Source organism: Cynocephalus volans, chromosome 13 (genome assembly GCF_027409185.1).
Source record: "Cynocephalus volans isolate mCynVol1 chromosome 13, mCynVol1.pri, whole genome shotgun sequence".
NCBI classification, from domain to species: domain Eukaryota; kingdom Metazoa; phylum Chordata; class Mammalia; order Dermoptera; family Cynocephalidae; genus Cynocephalus; species Cynocephalus volans.
Window position 1 is genome coordinate 68899611 of NC_084472.1, and position 20200 is coordinate 68919810.

The window sequence follows — 20200 nt, forward strand, 5'->3', positions numbered from 1 at the left end:
TAGAACTTTTCCCTTTCTTCTCTGAATGAGATTGTGTTGTAGTGACTTTTTTGTTCTAGTGAGGAGAAAGAAATAAAAGCAACCCTATTTTCTATTACAAATTATCATAAATATTGGAGATGCAGATTTTTCTTAGATCATTAGCATATCATGCTGCGACCCACACCAGAATGTACCATTAACAAAGCAGCCTTCATGTAATTAATGTAAATAATATGGAACTACAGCTTGAGTTACCCAGTCAGCCTTGGCAAAAAGCATTTGTCATAACGCATCATCTAAGGAGCTCGGCCTCAATTCAAATTAAACTTCATGGGTTTGCCCCTTTATTTTTTCCTCTCATGCTATAAATTTCTGTGAAACATTTACGACTATAAATTTCTTTGAAACACCTATATAGGAGAAGAAAGCAATCCAGTAAGCTGAAATTAAAATTTTATTATTTACTGTGCTTCTGCTGGTGAGGACAATTAGTATCTTCATAAAGCCAGAGATGTAGATCTTGGGAATGCAGCTGAAAGTTTTCCTCCCCATCCTTGTAAGTGTTTTCTGCCTCTGTAGCTGCCAGCAAATCTAAAGTATGGTTTCTGTCTGCCGTTTGGTACTATTGCCCTCTGACTCCAAAACACAGAGGAGCATTGTAAATTTTTCATGAAGAGGTTTCAGTCTGTAAAACAGCAAACAGGAATAATGTTTTAAATGCAATCATTGTCAAGTTTGAACAATGTAATTTATCAAGAGAGCAGTTTGTACTATATAATAAGTTTCATATATTAATACAATTTTTCATCTGATGTCAGGCTTCTGATTTATGAATAGCCCATGATCTAAGGTGATCATTGAATTATAATTCAAGTAATAAGAAGCCAGAAACAAGACACTGGAACTGCTACCCTGTATTAGCTTACATGCCACCAAGCCAATTTACTAAACAACCTTGGGCTAAATGATACAGTTTTTCTAATTCAAAGAAGGCACTCGTTAATTAGATAAAGGCTAAAGCTCTCATTATTTTTAAATGATTTAAGAACGGGTAAAGATCTTACGGCTTATACTGCACTCTAATAGTTCTGTGCTCACTGCCTTGTAATAAGAGTAGTAAAGACAGATGGGCCAGGCCGATTTAAACCAATTACAGCCTTTCATGGACACCAGTAACAACAACTATTCATAGTCACATCAGATGCTGATATTTGAAATGATTCAGATAGCTGAAACACCACTGGTTAATGTGATTTATGAGTAATTTGTTTCTCCTGCTAATTTTGGGGTAATAATCGCACCTCTGGACTACATTTAGTTGTTCTTGAGACTTATTTCATATCCCTCAGTAATATTTATAAGTATTTTACAGGTTTGTAACATTCTGATATGCCAAAGTAAAGAAAAAAAATCAATTTATTTCAATTCCTTTAATTTATTGAGCACCTATTAGGTGCTAAGCACTGGGCTAGGCTCTGGGGAAAACTAACTAGTTAAGGAAGTTTCATTTTAATTATTTTGATTCCTGTGGTGACAAATGGGTAATACATTCTAGAAAAACAATCAGACCATTGTCAATCATTATTTAAAAAGATACATATACTTAAAAATTTTTCCCCTAAATACTTTGAAAAAGGTGAATTTGCTTTTATATTAATGTCAAATTTTAGAATTATATAAAAATGAGGAGTTCGTAAAGTAGCTTAGTAGTTAATCAGCTTCGGAGTACTTGAGTGTTATTGCCAATATACTTTTGTTGCTCGATTATATTTAATCACATTTTACATTGATGGGATGCATGTAATACATGTCTTCCGTGGAGTTATTAATTTCCTTGGTATTATGTTGTTAGTGTTTTCCCTCCCTCTCTTCCTCTCTTCCTTCCAGGTCACAGAAGTATTGAACAGTGTCCACTTTTTACACCTAATTATCCATAAATGTGTTCCTTGACTTTAAAGAATTTACTTCCACTGTTAATTCTCAATTTAAATTTCCTATGTGTCCCTTAAACATCATTAGCTTTGTTTTTGTTTTGTTTCTTTTTCCTTTTTAACCTGTCATTTATTGTTTCCTATTTTGTTATTGCAGTGGTCATCTTCAAATTCAGCTGATTTTATTTATAGAAACCATCTATGTTGTACAGTGGAAAGGTGGCTGTATCTTTCATACCATCCTGAAAAGTAGTCATTGGCTGATTTTTCTAGTATAGTTCGAATTTGGCATTCCCTTCATAAATTTGTTTAACTAAATTTATATACTATTTGAGAAAATAAGCACTATTGGTATAAGCTGTTTCTTACCTTTGAACACATCTACCTTTGGATTGTTGGTGACCATCACCCCTGAAAGCTTACTGACTGCAGTGGCCTTTACTTTTGCCTCTTGTTTAGTCACGTTCCACATTCCTTTATTGACCCCAACTTTTAAATTAGTTTTTAAAAAGTTGTTGGGTATATGCTTGCAATTAAAGATACGATAAGTATGTGCTTATAAAGGCAATTAGAAAAGGAAAATCAGATATATAAAAGATTTTAAATTGTTCTACATTTCTTCTTCCTTGCCCTTACTTTTTGTCCTTTTTAAAAAAAAATTCTTTATGTGAACAACAAGATGTGTTATTAATGGACCCTGAGTATAACAAGTTATTTGTTATAGTAACTTTTGACCTGTTTAATAAGTACTCAAGCTGTGTAGTGGAGTTTTTATTGTACTCTGCAGTGTACAGTTATGAAGTGTGGTACATAATAAAATAAAAGCAATAATGTTGATATTTCTGAGGGATCCATCAGAGCTGACCTGAAGCAACATATTTCATCCGGTTTGTCTGGATATGAATGTTTGAAAGTTATAGCTGAAATTACTAGAAACAATATTGTGTTTATGACTTCTGATTGTTTACCATTTTATGTAACCTCACACTTTGTGATTCCCAAACTATTTCTATGACAGTTCATTAGTGTTGGTGTCAAGAAACAAATGAAGACAACGAAATACATTATAGTATTAGACAGTAAGATGTTTTAAGCTAAATGTTAGTATTTAATGTGTAACTGTGTGAAGAGCAAACATGGGACAGTTCTGAAAGGGAACAGGAGAGTGCAGGTCATTTTTTAGTTATGTGTAGGTTTTGTGTGTGTGTAATGTTCTGGTCTATGCTTCATAGAATCATTAACTCAAGATGTATTTTTGTAGGAAAGTAGGAAGATGATTGAGAAAGAAGAAAATCTTTTTACTAGAAAAGTGCATGATAGGTTTTATAGATCATTGTCCCAAGAGTGAGAGTTGCTTGATATTGCAGTAGATTGCCATCTGAATCGAAAAAATACTTGTATCTCTAAAAGGATAAATTTCTACTTTGAAATATGATTTATTCATTTGCTTGTCTCTTTTTCTTATCAGATTTTATGTACCTTGAGGATGGGCCCTGTGTTCTGTTTATCTTTGCATTTCCAGAATACAGCATAGGACCGCGATCGCCCATAGTAGATGTTTGAGACATTTGTTTAATTAACAATTACTAGTGGAGACACTTGAAAATTTTTTCCTTGCATTGGCTCCCAAATCATGTGAGACCAAAGAAAACAAGAAACAAATGATCTCCTCACGATAGAATTACTCAGTATTGCCTTTACTATGACTACTGCCTAGTTTTTTCCTTCTTAAAACAAAATTCATCTGTCTTGATCAGCCAGACCACTTTTAATGCTTTCATGAAAATCACATGCTGGAATTTATTGAGAAGTATGTAATTATGAAATACCTAAAGTTTCACCCAGGGTAATTTGTAATTAAGCTTCTGCTAAACTGCAGAACCTCATGTTGTTGTTATTATTATTATTTTTTTATTTTATTTTATTTTATTTTTAAAATTTTAATATTAGGGCTTAGATGACCAAAAAATTGAATCATCCATTTTCAGCGAGTTCATAACATTTATACAGGTCCAATTTACTCATGAATTTTTTTGATTCACATTTCTGTTGCTGCCAAAGTAAGTTTTAAGCCACATTTTCAGACTCATCAACACACGCTAGTATGTGGATTCTGTAAATTTTTTGTCCGGTATCATGATGGAGGTAGGAAAGATATTAATTAACGGCAAATAACATTTTGAGCATTCATTTAGTTCAGCACCGTGGTTTTATATGATTGTAAATCATTGGCATTTCATTTCTTTGGTTATAAATTTAAAAACATGACAACTGTAAAAACAGTAATACGTACATGTTTGTGTGATCATGCTTTATATTTAATTTTATAAATAAAACAATTAGCTTACAAGAAATCATTATATTTCTGGATTTCTTCAGATGTAACACTACAGATAGAGACACACATGTAAGTATGTTATAATAACCCTTCAGAATGTGCCTTAGGAGCACTCACCTTTCCTAATCTATTGTGTTCACCACCTTTTATATGGCCTGAAATTCTGGGAATGATAAGCCTGATTGGACCTCTGACAAGTGTTCTGATGTTAATCAGCCTACTGTGCAAGACAGAAAGGCTGATAGTCCAAAATTGCACTTTAAACCAAGACAGTGTGTCAGTCTTCAGGAATGGCAGGGAATGGCCTATTTATGTAATCAGATACTAAACCTGGGAGAAGCTGTCAGGCACATTCTTGTTGTGTAAGCAGCAGGAAAACTGTGCTTTAACTGTCAGACAGTGTAAATCTGTCCATGCAAAAATCCAAATGTTTAGTTTGCTTCTAGTCACTGTAATAATCTGCTTATTTTCATCTGCTAGAGCAATGACATCACTTAGCAGAATGTGCTGCAGACAGAAGGCCCAGATAAGGCTGTGTTAGTGTCAGTCATTCATTCCTTGATTGGAAGGAGATAAATAAGAATTTACTTGAGGTTTGCTTTCAGCTACACAGTGTGTTCTGGACAGGGATAACTTTATTTAGCCCAGCTATTTTACATCTTAAGAAAATGGATAGACTAGATCATGTCTAACTATAGCTTCTAGGAATAAGTGGCCTACCTTGTCAAAAACTGTTGAATAGTTGTAATAGGAAATCTTCTTTGATTTGTTAAGATACCTCTAATTGCTATATTATATATTTAGTTATTTCATTGACTTTTATAATTAAGTTTTAACTGTTGTATACAGTGCCCTTTCATTTTTTTTCATTTAAAAAATCTTTTATTATTTCATTGTTGGCTTACTATTAATGACTTAACAAATATGGATATTTAACTAAGAATCTGTAAATTAAATCCTATTCTTGAGGCTAAATTGGAATTTTTTAATCTGAATTTATGCCTTTTAAGTCACAGAGAGTTAATGATGAATTCAGAGTGTGTGTGTGTGTGTGTGTGTGTGTGTGTGTTATATATGTTTAGGGAGATTAGAACACCTTGCCATGATTTAAAGATATATATTTTATCAAGTATTAATTATGAATACTATTTATTTTTGATACTTACTCACTGGATAAGCAATATAACTAGGAATTTTTGTTAACATTTCTGTAAGATTTAGATTAAGTTTTTTATTAAGATTTTCATTTTGGTTTTACCAAATACATAATTTCTCTGTTAACTGTAAATAATGGTTGGAAACAGTATTAATTATTTTAAGCAAATAGGAAACCTGGTCCTAGACCACAGTATTTTATGATGGGTAAAGTTATGACACATTCTTGAGCTCTCACCAGGGATAGCCAACTGCAAGTTGGATGAGCTAAGTGTGGCATAGCAGTTGCCTGGACCTCCAGAATACTGTCATACCCTGGTACCACTGGCCACATGTGTCTGGGAGCAGACAAATGTTTCCCTAAGAATTTTACCAACAGTGATAGGAGAGAAATAAAAATATATTAAATTATGTATGTCTGAAACACTGATATTAACTCTATGGAATAAATGTATAATTGCATTTCTGCTGTTTTTGCTGTAAAGTTGTGGTCATCTTTATTTTGTTTGCCTAAGTACCAGAGTACAAAGTACATTTATGTAGGACTTCATTTAAATTATTTATTACTTTAGTACATGGTATTACCTTCACATAATTAGTCAAATTTTAATTGGTTTTATCATTTGTCAAAGTCAAATTGCCCAAATTTTTAAATCAACCAATTTAAAAACAGATACACCAAGATTTGATTACTACATTCTGAAATTTTTCCTCTTTAGTTTTTCTCCTCTGTTGCCAGCACTTGTCTGCCATATTAGTCCCTGATCGGATCTGTATTAACCCAGTTAAAAGTTGAAATTCAATCACAGGACTTCTTTACTTGATAGCAATTAAAATGTGCTAATATTTTCCTAATTATCTTCCTCCTGGGCTTTTATTATGGGAGCTTTGCTTCTACCTTTCCTGCTTCTCAGTGAGTTTGTGTGATGAAGAGTAATAGATATCGGTAATTGATATAAACTCATGTATTATGCAAAATATTAGAAATATTAGAAATATTTGAAAATGTACAACACAGGTCTCTAAATATTTCATCAGGTAGTTTGTAGAAATGAGGACAAGTGTCTCTTCTATATTTTACCATCTTTAGTTCATAGCTCTTAAACAAGTTTTTGTGAATATCATCATGTAAATTACAGTGAAATGTTTCATCCTTTTCTTGTGGTTATATATACATCGTATATACATTATTCATCTACTTGCTAATTTAGACTTGATGATGAAAAGAAAACAAAATGACTTAACTCTTTATATTGCTACTTCCTTTTTATTAAAGATTTTTAAGACTGAAATGAAGTAATGTCTAAGAAATTATTTGACCTAAGGTAATAATTCTGTTATGAATTATTATGTTTTTCTATCTTAGTCCCTCAATTTCACTTGAGAATTTTCAGTTCAGTAGTTGTTTGAGCACCTTCTGTCTGCGAGGCATTCTAGCAGCTATTTGAGGGTGCTGGCTCCAGCTTTCTTTCTCTATTCTTTTGCCGTTATTATTCTACCACCTTTCCGTGCCTGTCCTTCTGGTTTTCTGGTATTGTAAAGTTATGCCTGACAGCATAACTTATTGGAATGTTACTATTTTTTTATTTGTTTTATTGACTTAGACAAATTAAAAAATAAAGAGATATTTAAGCCTCTGTTCTCTGCTCTTCTGGAATTCGGATCTCTTGGTACCTGGGGATAATTAAGTAGCATGTGAACTGTGTATAGACCCCATGCATAGAGAGACAAGTCCGGCAAATATGACTGATATAGAATTTCTGACCAATTTTGGTGATTGGTTGGGTTCCTTCCAGATAATTTGATTTACTTTTTTCCTCAGAACCCTTCTTTTCTCTACTGGAGAGGCACAGACTTTGATAGAATGTTTTCATGGCTTGTGGTATATCTTATCCTGGGACTAGATTCAGTATAAAATGAGTGGAAATTAGAATTGTAGAATTTTATTGTTGGGTCATACTTTGTAGATAATTTATTTCAACTGGACTGATGTAGAAATTAAGGCTGACATATGTAGAAGTTAAGGCTGGAAGAACAACCAAGCCACCATCACACAGCTAAGTTGGTGTCAAAGTAGGTATTCATTGTACTTCTGTGGCATGGCCTCATTCAAGCAGATTGGTTTTCCGTTTTAAATATTTCATTGGGAGCATCATTTATCATAATACTTCTCATCATATTTTGAGCCTTTCATAAAATTTATTTACACAAATTTATTAAATTTCATAATTTCTTAATTCATCATTTTCTTAGTATGGGCAATATGAAAGGTATCAAAAAATCGAAAATCAATGTAGATGTCCTTGAATTGTTTGGAATTTTTTAGGGAATATATATATATGAAAGTAGAAAATAATTCAAAATTCAACTTATATAAGACAGCACGGTGTCACCTTGGAGTGGCAGAGAAGCTGACAGTAAGATGAAGGATGTTTGTGGAATATAGAGAATTAAAATGAAATGTGAAACAAAGATAGGCCATTAGTGAGAACTGGTCTGGTTTCCAGAGTCTGTAGTATCTTTTCATTATTGAACACCTAGAAGCATATCCTCTAAAATTGTGATTGTGTGGTTACTCATTGCAAACAGAAGAATCTTTAATTGCAGTGAACAATACCGGTGATGGGCTGTCAGCTGTGAGAACAGGAAGTACTAAGGCCCTGTCTTCTGTGAACACCCACATCCTCTCTCGCAGCATCCTCTCCCAGGTGCCTTTGTCGGAAGGCCTTGCTCACTTGGGACTTGCTAAGGCAGCTGGCCAGGTGCTTGACTGGATCTGACCATTGTGTAACTTTCACTGCTGTTCCTACTCAGGGCCAAAAGAGTTGTGATTAGCTTAGTTAAAGTAATTTCTTGGACTTTAATCCATTTCAATATGAAAAATCTCAATAAAAAGATAGTAGCAATATACAGAAGTGGTTTTGTTTTCTTTTTATCATAAAGTCTAAACTAACAAACTGTGTGACTTACATTTTTACTTTTTCCCAGCCCATAATTGAAAAAGTCTTTTTTATTGTTACCTCATTTTGGAAACTTCAGTTAAGTCTTATTTTAGCTTCCCAACATTATACTTATGCCAAGTATAAATGTATTTTATCACCTACATCCTTCGAGTTGATTTTGCTTATACACTTAGTTATATTAGACGGATATTTAGTTTAATATTTTGAATGCTGGAAGGTATATAATAAATGATAATGTTATTCCATGTGGTCTTTTGTTTGAGGTGTTGAAGATTTGAAAAATTAGTATAAATGATCTATATGCAGTGTTTTTAGATGCCTGTCTGAATTTCTCTTCTTGAAATTAGCATATATTAGAAGTAGATGAACCCAAAAATCTATTTTGTGAAAACAAGAATCCATAACTGCACAAATCTAACTTTTAATATAACTAATATAACTTTTGTACTGAAAGGAAGCTAAATTAATAGGTAATTGCTTTGCCTTCCATTCATTAGTATTTTTTTCCTTTCAAAATATACCTCAAATATGTATGTGTGGTCTAGTTTTACTCATGTTTCATTGCAAGTTACATCGTCACCACCTCACGGTGGAGGCATGTGTCAGAAACGTAAGGAGCCTGCCGGTATTTTATTAACTACTTACCCTCAGTGGCATCATAATAACTTTAAAACCCTAAGAACTTGTTTTTTATGCTAATCAGATCCCTACAGCATGATCTTTTGATATATCTGTATGTCTGAATATCATGATTTAAAGCAAGCTGTGATGCCTATCAGTTTCTACAGCGTCCACATGGAATTAGTCTCATGTCTTGGTGATGCTCCAGTGCACAAATGCCCCCAGATATTTACTCTAGAAGTGTACTGTAACTGCTGCTTTTCGGACTGAGGTCTCAGAAAGGGTCAATTTTGTACTGAACTCTGAGATTACTGAGCAGTACATCTCAACCCTCCTAGCTAATCTTACCTTGAGCTCAAATGGTTCCTTAGATCATCCTGACATGATAGAAAGCCAAGATGATGACAAAGTTCAAGACAATGAAATGCCTAAGTTTGGAAAAGCTGCCTTTCCTAGCTCCAGCAAAGCACGCAATCACCATTAGAGAGGCCAATCCTTTCTAAATATGGTGAATATATTTGAATTATGCAACTTTATTTTGCCATCCTGTGCAGTATGTCCCCCTCTCCCAATCGGGGGTGGGTTCACTGCCCACAGATACTGCCTGCTGCCTCCTGTGACTCCATGGCCCCACACTTGTCGGTGCAGCAGCGTCTGTTATATAAGGTGGTTCTGTCCTTTCAGACTCCTCTGAAACCCTACCTTGTCCAAATGTTTCCATCTATATTCACCAATACTTTTCTGAAACCTTTTAAAAAAATTCTGTGTAGTTTGGTGTTTTTGTGTTCTAATTATTTCACTGACATTAGTATTGAACATTGGATTATAGGCTCCTTTTGGGGAAGAATAGATGTCTTTTATTTACTTATAGGTTTTGTAGATAGCGTGGGTCATTGCTAGGTACACAGTAAGTCCCAACACATAATTTTTTAATCAATTGATTGATACAGAAGTAGCTGAACTATAATAATTTGAAGATTGTCAGGATTGTGTCATAAACATCCACAGATTGAAAGTTAGTCAAGGCATTTGAGATGAAAATGTAAATAAGGATTGAAATGCATTTTTTTATTTTAGCTTAAATTATCTATATATCAGTAAGAACAATGATTTAAAAGAAATTTTCTTTATATGTTCTTTAAACACTAGTATTAGTCCCATATTTGTAAATTCTATTTTAACTTTCCTTACATAATCTAGTGTTTTCTTACCTAACCTGAAGCAATAAAATTTCATTTTGTCCAGACGAGAGGACTGTGGCAGTTTAATATATGTCTTGTTCTCCAGGACTTGACTTCTATGGTTAGTTAAAATTGTTTCAACTTTTCAAGCCCTCCAGCCCTGCAATCCAGTTGAAAGGGGTGGTTTTGAAAAGGACAGGACAGCCTGTGACTGGAATGGGTCTCATATGCAGTATAATTTCTACCACCTGTTCTTCTCATGATGTTATTTTAAAGCTCTGCAAGAAACATGAACTATTTCAGGACTAAACCTTCTCAAACCCTCAGAAAGGGGGCTTAGTGGACCTTTGTTTGCCAGCAGCATTCGATTTGGGTTCTTTTACCCCATAGTGGCTAGAGTATCCTGGGGGTGAAGGTGTGGGTGGATATAACCTATCATCTAAGCCAGGGATTGTCAAACTACAGCCTGCAGTCCATTCAGGCCCACTGCCTGTTTCTGTAAATAAAGTTTTATTGGAACACAGCCATACTTATTTGTTTACATGTTGTCTGTGGCTGCTTTTGTGCTACATCAGCAGTTTTGAGTAGTTGTGTCAAAGACATTATGGCCCTCAAAGTTGAATATATTTAGTATCTGGTCTTTCACACAGAGTTTCCTAACCCTTGATCTAAAATATTATTGCACTGATGAGTATTGGACACAGAGTATGTGGCATAGTGGGGAAAATTCCAGCTAAACTGAATATGATGGTTTTGGTTGGGCCAGAGTTTATCATCTCTTTCACAAAGAAAAATTTCATAGAAATGAGATTTTGAAAGATGAATTCATATCTTTGAGGGCACAGCAGTTGTAATCCTTGAATGTTTTTCTTTAGAATGAGTCATTCCCTTGGTTCTTAGTAGACTAATGTAATCTGGGGTTAATATTCTTCTAATGCTCCTCCCAGAAGTTATTTTGGCAAAAAGCTTTTCAAGCCTTGAATTGAATTGAAAGGGCCAGAAAAATATATTTCACAGTTTTTAGAACCTAAATGATATGTTAAGAGGTTTACAAATGACAGGCTTTGGCATAAGTGAGGTTAAATTTCTTTTCCAACTAGTTAACAGGGATCTAGCTTGTTAATTAGGTTAATTATCACCTGTTCAGGGCAAAAATGCACTCAAGACTCTTGGCTTAAGTAGTAGGCTTCCTTGTGAACTGTGTAAAAGCCCTCAAGGGAGGTTTTCCAGCTATCATCTAGAAATCACACTGGAGCTTTCAGAGTAGAATTTAGTAAATGAAAGCTTTCTCATCTTAGGTCTTTGTGGCTTCTTGATATAAATTATGCTCATGTTTTATATATAATCTGAAACAGGTAATCCTCAAAGTCTAGCCTAATTTGAATAATCTAGGTATGAATATTATCATGGAACATTTTTGGTTTTAGGATATGTCTTTATTAGTTGAAACGAAGTTTTTATTTAACCTTTGTACACACATATACACACACACAAATATTCGGAAAGAGATAGTCAAAGATGATCCTGAGTGTTTTAGTACAGTTATTGTTATGTAGCTGTCTATAACTTTTTGATTATTCAATTTTGAGAAAATAGTGAGAAAATTTTATTTTCCAAGTGATTTAGTAAGCATGATACAGTACTTTGAAACTTCATAGAAATAGATGAACAGCATTATAGTGGAATAATATTAGGATATCTAATGTGGTTTTAGTGCCTGCTTGGTATGAAAGAGTACTTTAAGTCTAAAAGCAGTATTGTATATTTTACTCAGATGTTTCCTGGGCCAAAAACAATATAAACGTCTCACAATTATGGTGCTTACAGATATTGAGTTTGTTATTGTGGCAGAATTTCTTGAACGTCTTCATTTTGCTCTGTTGTCCTTTGGGGTCCTGTTTAAGCATAAGAAACGCATGCGAATTAATTGAGCATTGTAGCTGCTCTTCAGTGGCTGTCTTTATATGCCTTTTTATGTGTTTCTGCATTCAAGAAAGTGATTGTTTTTCAGTTATATTTGCAACTTTGCAGAAATTCATATGGTAACCCTACTGGGCAAAGAGCACATCATCTTCATTTCGTCTCTTAGTGTATTATTATATGATTATTAAATTATAATCATTAAAAAAGGAGGCTTATATTCCAAAGAAGTTCCCTGTGCATTGGTAGTGTTTGAGTAACTTAGAAATTGTTGAAACATTCATTAGTACATTGGGCTGTTTTGCTAGGAATCATATAAACCTTTATTGTTTTCACAGTTTTATATTCTGTTTATTCAAAAAGACAAGAAATACCTGTCAATTAAGTGTTTTAACATCAGTTTAGTTTTACAATAACAATTTGGAGTCAGTCATCACCTTTGTGTCACAGTTTTGGAAGATAATGACTGCATTTTTTAATATTTTGACAAAAGTGAGCTTACCCCTTCATTAGAATTTCATTTGTAGCACACCAGACCTTGCTCATTGGTGTGCTTTTTGTATATGTGAGTTTGTATGATTTATTAATTTGATGAGACTGGCCCAAAGTGTCATGTAGAGAAGATAAGAAATATTTGTATAATTAAAATATTCATTTTGAATTATGAAATTTTTCCAAAATAAAGAAAGCACTGTGGAAGATGTTAACATATGGCAGTATTACTTCACACACACTTGTTATGGCGATAGTGCTATGGTGACAGTGCTGTGGTGCCATCTGCTCCCCTGCCCCCCCTTCTCAGCAGTGGCAGCGGCCTCAAATTATGACGTCAAGCATGTATTTGCATGTGGACTATGAACATTTATATATTTAATATTGTTTACTTTGTTGAAAAACTTATATACATGATATAATTGTCTACTTTTTAAAATTCAGTTACATTTTTTGAGTATTTTTAGCCCATGCTGATAAACACAGCCCTGGTTTATTCATCTTCGCTGCATTGTGATGCTCCTTTTTATGATTAAACCCATTATTTGCCTCCTCCCTGCCTGGTGGATTTAAGATTGTTTAAATTTTGATGGAGGAAATTCCTTTCTTACATGGCTATAAGAACATGTGCAATAGTTTCTCAGTGGTGTATACCTAGATGGACTTTATAGAATAAAAGGTGTAGGGATAGGGCAGGTTCACCTTTAAAAAGCATTGATAAAGCAATTATATTCCAAAATTGTCTTGAATTGGAGAGATAAGAAAACAACATAAAAATATGCTAATGATACTTCTTACTATTAAAAAAATAAAATTATACAGGATTTTTACCAAAATACCTTTATCTTTATATAAGTGCGATGTGTATAGATTTTTCATTAATTCTAATAAATGTAATGAATAGTCCACCTAGTAGGATTAAAAACTTTTTAAATAGCATTTAAAAATACAGTTTGAAAAAGATGAATCCAGAATCTCCTTTTAGGATACTGACTCTAGTAATATGGAAAGATAAGGTTATACATGCTACTCGAAATACAAGACACATATTTTGACATAACTTGGCCATTTAGACATTCAAAAATAGAGAAATGCTGTAACACAGTTTCTCTAAGACTAAAATATCCATTAAAGTAGTGTTATTAGCCGTATAATCATAATTCAGCTTCCTACTAATTCTTTAGTATTAACTTTGCACATAATGCCTAGCAACACCCAGCTGCCTAGTTTTTATTATGTAGTTGACAGTGAGGATATTTAGTATTCTTGCTTCAAATTTCTAAGTCTAGAGATGTGGATTTTAATCTTGGCTTTATTGTTACAGTGATAATGAGAGAATTTCAGAGAGGCATGTGCAGAACACATCGTCTTGCACCTCTGCCCCTCGAATTTATCAGATTAAACAAAGGCCCAGACTTGTTCCACATTTGCCAGGGATGCCATTGAAGAAACGTCATACACAGCGGTGAATAAAGAAACCTCTTGTAAATATATCAAGCATACTAGAAAAAAAATGCTTAGAGTTTATTTTAGGAACCTTTATTTAATTTAGGAATCCATACAAATTTATGCTAAAAGATTAACTCTTAATTGACTTCTACGTCACAGTTACCCACATGAAAACAGGCTTTATTTTTTTAAGTTTTAATGTAATAGACATCTCAATCTCAGGAACTTTGTAATAAACATACCTCTTGATAGGAATTTCTAAAAGTATTACATGTAACATTCTATCTTTAAAATCATTTTCCTCAAACTTTTGAAATCATTCCTACATTGTCTTCCAATTTCCCATGTTGCTGTTGAGAAGTCTGGTATCATTTTGATTTCTTTTGTTTGTGACTTTTTTTCCTTTTGAAACCTTTTAAGATCTCTTTGTATCCAATAGAAACATCTAGTGAAGCCTGAGTTAAAGGAAGGTAACAAACTGCCCTCTTTCATTCCAAGTCTGATAGCACTATTTGGCATTTTGAACTGTTTTGTAAATATTATAAAGTGTAAAGTAGCTGGAGTACCTAAGACCTGCACATGGCATTGAAGCCAGCTCGTCTCCCTGGGAGATGGCCTTCTGCTAAGCACATTTGTCACCCTGAGGTGCGTACCATACCATTTTGTTAAAAATTAATTTATAAATGTTTAAAATTTTAAAAATTAATTTAAAATGTTTAGAATCCCAAAGGAATCTGAAACAAATATGGGAAATATGGCTGTTATTATCTTTGTACATAATTCTTGGTGGTAGACACAGCTCTGCACTTTTCTGTGTTTGAAATCTGCCACAATTTGTAAAATAACGCAGAAGATGAGAAAGGAGAGAAGACCAAATGGTATAAGAATTGGGAACCAGAAGCAGCCTGAACGACCCCCTATTGCTGAGATATCCACCTCTCACATTCCGACTCTGAAGTCTGGTGAGATGAGGGGAGGAATGAAACTCAATTGCCAGTTCAGTTCATCCATTTGGTCTAAAATTATTTACAGTAGAACACTGAGTACCAGGCACTTCTGAGCTCTTTTGTGTGCTAGTGTTATTTACCCTTGTAGATTATGATCTTTACATGATTGTCAGTTACTCATCTTTGTACATCCCTCAGCTAACCTACAATAAAACCCTCTGCATTAGTGAAATTTTGTGAAACAGACGTCTTTTTAATATATTGTGAATTCACTTAAGCTAGAAATTTCTTACAGAAGACCACCATGTGGTGATAGAAAAGGGTTTATGACATTTAATCCAATTGCAAGTCACAGGGCTTCGCCGTCCCTTGTGACTGCAAAAGGCATCTCCACAGCCGGGTGGCAGGCTACTGCGAGTCATGGTTGGTGAGACTTTGCCAACACCTTTGCTTCCCAACTCTGTGACGCACTAGTGCATTCTTGTCACCGAAATCCTCCCTGCTAGCCCTCCATTTCCAGTTGTCACCTATCTTTGAATGTCTAAATTTAATGCCACCTCTGAGAAGCTTCTCAAATCTGCCCTGCCCTATTAGCTGCTCTTCTTTTAAATTAATGATGGCATTTTACACTTTTTTTGTTTTTTCCTGACACTGAGTTTATTTTTGGGAATGATTTTTTTCCCCATTGTAGCTTGTAATTTCCTTGAAAGCCAAATTTGACTCTTTTTCACACTCTGATTTCTCTACACTATCTAGAACAGTGTTTTTGGTATAGTGGGTATCTCAGGTGTTTCTAAAGTACATCCAAAACACACACTGATGCCCTTGCATCATGATGGACTTCTTGAAGGTCCCAAAAAGCTATGATCCCTTGGAGATGACAAAGTCTTACTGACTTGTCGAGTGAAGGCAAGTGTTTTACAGTATTTGAGACTCTGAATTTGTGTAGATCCAGGAAACACCCCATTGATGAGGAAGTCTTAATCTTTATAAAGGCAGCTTACATTAGTAATATTTCCAGTTCTTTTCAAAGAACCAGTGCATGAACTTATTTATTTTCATAAAGCGAATTGTAAAATGTGAGGGTTTCTGAAAGTCAATTGGTGGTCCTAGTTCTTTGTTATCTGGCTTTTGACATTTCACGACAGGCACTAAGCTTTAGTTTAACATTTTTATTATGTATGAATAATACAGTACATATATTGAGGTTTCATAGATGTAATTTCGTTAAATGTACATCATGATAGATTTAAAAATGAGGGATTTATTTTGTCATTCATAAAGTTGTAATACAGTCAGGAGAAACTATTTGTTAAAAGATAGCATCTACTTAACCTCTTTATTTATTTCTTGTAGGAGAAGGTTAGATCCACAATAAATACATGAAGAAATAAGTAGATAGGGGAATTTATCTTGGAAATAAGATCCCTGTCATGGTTTTGAAATGTTAAATGCATGAAGACCCGTCAAAGAGATATACGCACATGACATTTTTTTTAACAGTGTATTTCGAAATATTAAGTTATATTTGTCATTCTCTAGTACCAGTAAGCAATGATCGAATGATGTAGTAATTTCAAAGTCAGTCTGTGTTAATGGGTGTAAATATTGTATCTATTTACATACATTAGATAGATAAGTAAATGGGCAATTTTAATGTTAATGAAGCACTTAAGATACGTTATATGGCCTTTCTTAAATATTTAGCAGTTTTTACTTTTATTCCATTTAAGATCTAACCTTATAAAAATATAAACATAACCAAAGAGATGGATTTTTATAAAAGACAATTTCATAATTTGATTCATAGGAATTTGTGAAATTCTGAATGATTAATTTGTTAAAGTAATCCACATTTGCCTCAAAATAGGAAAGTTAATCATTTGGAGCTTAGAATTCTTTATCTACCCTTATGGGGCTAAGGAAATCTGTAAAATCATGGTTAAAGCCTTTATGTGAAAGCATATACTGTTTCTATATCTCCTTATTTATATTATAATTTATAACATAGATATTATAACTTATATTTTTAATTGCATTAACTTACTAAAAGTATCAATTCTGATTGTCAACTCCAGTTTCCATAGTCTCTCTCTTTTGTGGCAAAGTGCTTATCAACATATGAAATATTTTAATTTTGATTATTGGGTTGTAATTTGCTTTTATTTGACTGTTCATTATCCTGAGTTAATTAGCGAGACACTCTTTTATTAGTCACAGGAATTGCCTTAAATTCAATTGTATTAGAAATAAAAAGTAAATTTTAGCAATGATTTCATGAATGTAAGTGAAAAGGGACAGAAGATCAACAACGGAAGTATTAAAGGTTTTGTTTATGGTTCATATTCTGCTTATTATTAAAGTTATTAAAAAATCTTAAACTGTAACCCGTGAACCTGAAATATTTTCTTATTTAAGTACTGATTTGTTATTTTCCTTTCTTTTCATACAGGAAATAATTAAGGTTTGTTTTTCCCAAAGACATGTTTTACAAAAATCCATAGATATGAACTATGTTTCTTAGTATCAAAGGAAACTTTTTATGTTCCTGTTTGGTAGCAGGAAGGACCCCTTGTGCAGGAAACACCTTTAGGGTTTTCTTTTTCTCTGGGGAGGGAGCGTGGTGGTGTGGGCTGCTGGGCGCGTTTCAGGAACGGTGCTATTCCCACGGCCCCACCACCCGCCTGGCAGGCAGCAGGCCTGTCTGAGCGGTTGAGTATGGATAGCATTTCATTTAGCCTTTGCTCTGACAGCCCCTGCCCTGGATAAGTGGTGTAGGCCTGTACAGGTGAAATCTATTCTCACTTTTGCCTCAGGGGTGACTGGACTGTAACAGAATTTTTCAAACCCGTTGGGCCCAACCGCAAAGCAGAGAATAAATGGCTGAAGTGCCAGGCCTCGACAGAAAAATCAATGCCTGGTTATACAGACATGACAGACCAGGCCTGCAGTTCTCCTCCCAGAGACTGTGCGCTCCTCGCTGCAGGGTTAACACATGCTCTGTCGGGTCTTCGGAGGTGGTGTGTAGGCCATGTTTACATTGTTTTCTCTCTCCTTCATGCAGGAAATTTACATGCCACTTATGTGATAGAAGTTTCACAGAGAAGTGGGCCCTGAACAACCACATGAAACTCCACACAGGAGAAAAGCCATTTAAGTGTACCTGGCCCACGTGCCATTACTCATTCCTCACGGCCTCCGCAATGAAAGACCACTACAGGACGCACACAGGTGTGCTGCGCGCCTTGGCTGCCCTGAGAGGCTGGGCAGGGGTGGCTCTGGGGGGACAGTGGGAACATGTGCATTCACTAGCTAACTAGTCATCAGTGGTAGGGCTGTTCACTTGCAGTTTAAGATTGTGGAAATTATATATTAAAAGGTATGGTACCATTTCACTGCTTTTCAGTGATACTCAGGGTAATTTTAAAGTGACATTTGTGCATATTCCAACCTGCGTGTGTTTAAACAAAGTAAGTTTGTATTTAGCAGCTCATTTATGTTAAGTGTGTATATGTATGTTTGTGTGCGTTTAAACACATCTTTCTCGATGTTATCTTTATAGAAGATCATTTGGGGAGATTAAGTTTGTGAAGATAAGTAGTCATATTTTGTTACTGATATAAAGAAAGTTTCATAATATTTTTAGACATTATTGAATCTTAGTTTTATGTTATATTTAAAACTTTTTAAAACAAATTAGTATTTCTCTTCAGAGGAGAGTACTATCAGATCCAAGAATTTTTCATAATTAATACGTATAGACTAATCTGAATTTAGCTATTATGATTTTTTAAAGAAAATTATATATTAAAAAAAGTCCTAATTCACATGCATTTTACATCAAACTTTTAAAAAAACTGTATGGAATTTAAACTAACTGATAGTAAAAGCAGGATTGAATGGACACCTCAGTATGGTACTGAGAATTCTCAGTCTGGGCCTTCATAAATATGTATTTCATTAATACCTATTGTTATAGTCTTTGTTTATGACTTGTTTTTTCATTGTCTGAGTACAGTGGGCCCAGAATTTCCTTACAGGCTTATATTTGAGTACTCCCTTTATATTACTACAAACTCTATTACTGTGAGCTATTTGGTACTTTTGTGGTTTTCTTTCTCTTTACACCTCTTAGAATGTATTTTGTTTCAGAGAAAAAAATAATAAATTTTAATCAGCATTCCCAAATGTTCTTCTGATTGCCAAGAATCTTATATTATTGTTAGAAATTATAGGCTAAAAGTTCTTCTGAAGCAGTTTGTGGGAAGCCCAGGCCTCCTTAGTTTCCTTGACAAGGGTGTTGACGATTTAAGGTCTCCAGCCTGCCCTGAGAGATCACTTATATCGAACAGCAGATGAAAAGCCAGTGCAGATGTAATTTATCGTCGGCGTTTCCTTCTAAAGAATAATTGTGGAGACTTGGCTGGATCAATAATATGGATTTTTGTTGTTAGGTCTTGTAGTCTGCACCATAATGAGAGATAGGGGACAGTGGCTGTTTTCTAATAGAAAATAAAGGATTGGTTTCCGTGTCTTTCTATATTTGAATGCAAAATGGCACACATAAAACTAATTCAAGTTGTTACAAAAAGAAGTCTCCCATTATATTTATGCTATCATATAATTATGGCATGCCAAAAGAATTCCCTCTATATTGAGTGAAATATTGCGTTTTGTTTATTCTTGATTTTTTTTTCTTGAAAAATACTCTGCCCACTGTTCAACCCAAAGCCCCCTACTCTCTCCAAAAAAACAGGCAAGTGAAAATTGAATTTAGAATGAAAAACAAATCAAGCCACCAAGGTAAATATGACATACAATACATTGGAGACTAACTTCCTAAATACAATCCTACACATGAAAAAATCAAGGTCACCAATGTATCTATAATCAAATCACTTGGAAAATTAATAATTTTGTCTTTGTGTCTGTACATGTCTTAAGACAGGGAAGGGATTAAAACTTAATACGTGCAACTTATATGTACGTATGCAGCATATACACATGTGGAAAATATAAATCTCAGGAGATTCTATGCTATTTAATGTTTTTATGTTGCAAGAAAGATGTAAGTCACAGAGTTCATAAATGACAGGAAGGATGTATACTTTTCTTGAATCCAAAAGTTGTAGGAATACTCTTTCCTCATTCGAAATTTTGCTAGTTGTATGATACAGCACCAACATTGCCACTACACAGACCACCAAATGTGTGTGTGCAT

At 34.1% G+C, this 20200-nt stretch overlaps 1 protein-coding gene across 1 annotated transcript in view; it reads left to right on the plus strand.

The window, feature by feature from the left end:
• ZNF407 (zinc finger protein 407) overlaps positions 1-20200 on the plus strand; it is a 445122-nt gene that overhangs the window by 237681 nt on the left and 187241 nt on the right. The window contains exon 5 of the mRNA XM_063077217.1: positions 18044-18210. Within this exon, the coding sequence (XP_062933287.1) occupies positions 18044-18210 (167 nt within the window). The remainder of the gene's footprint in view (positions 1-18043; positions 18211-20200) is intronic.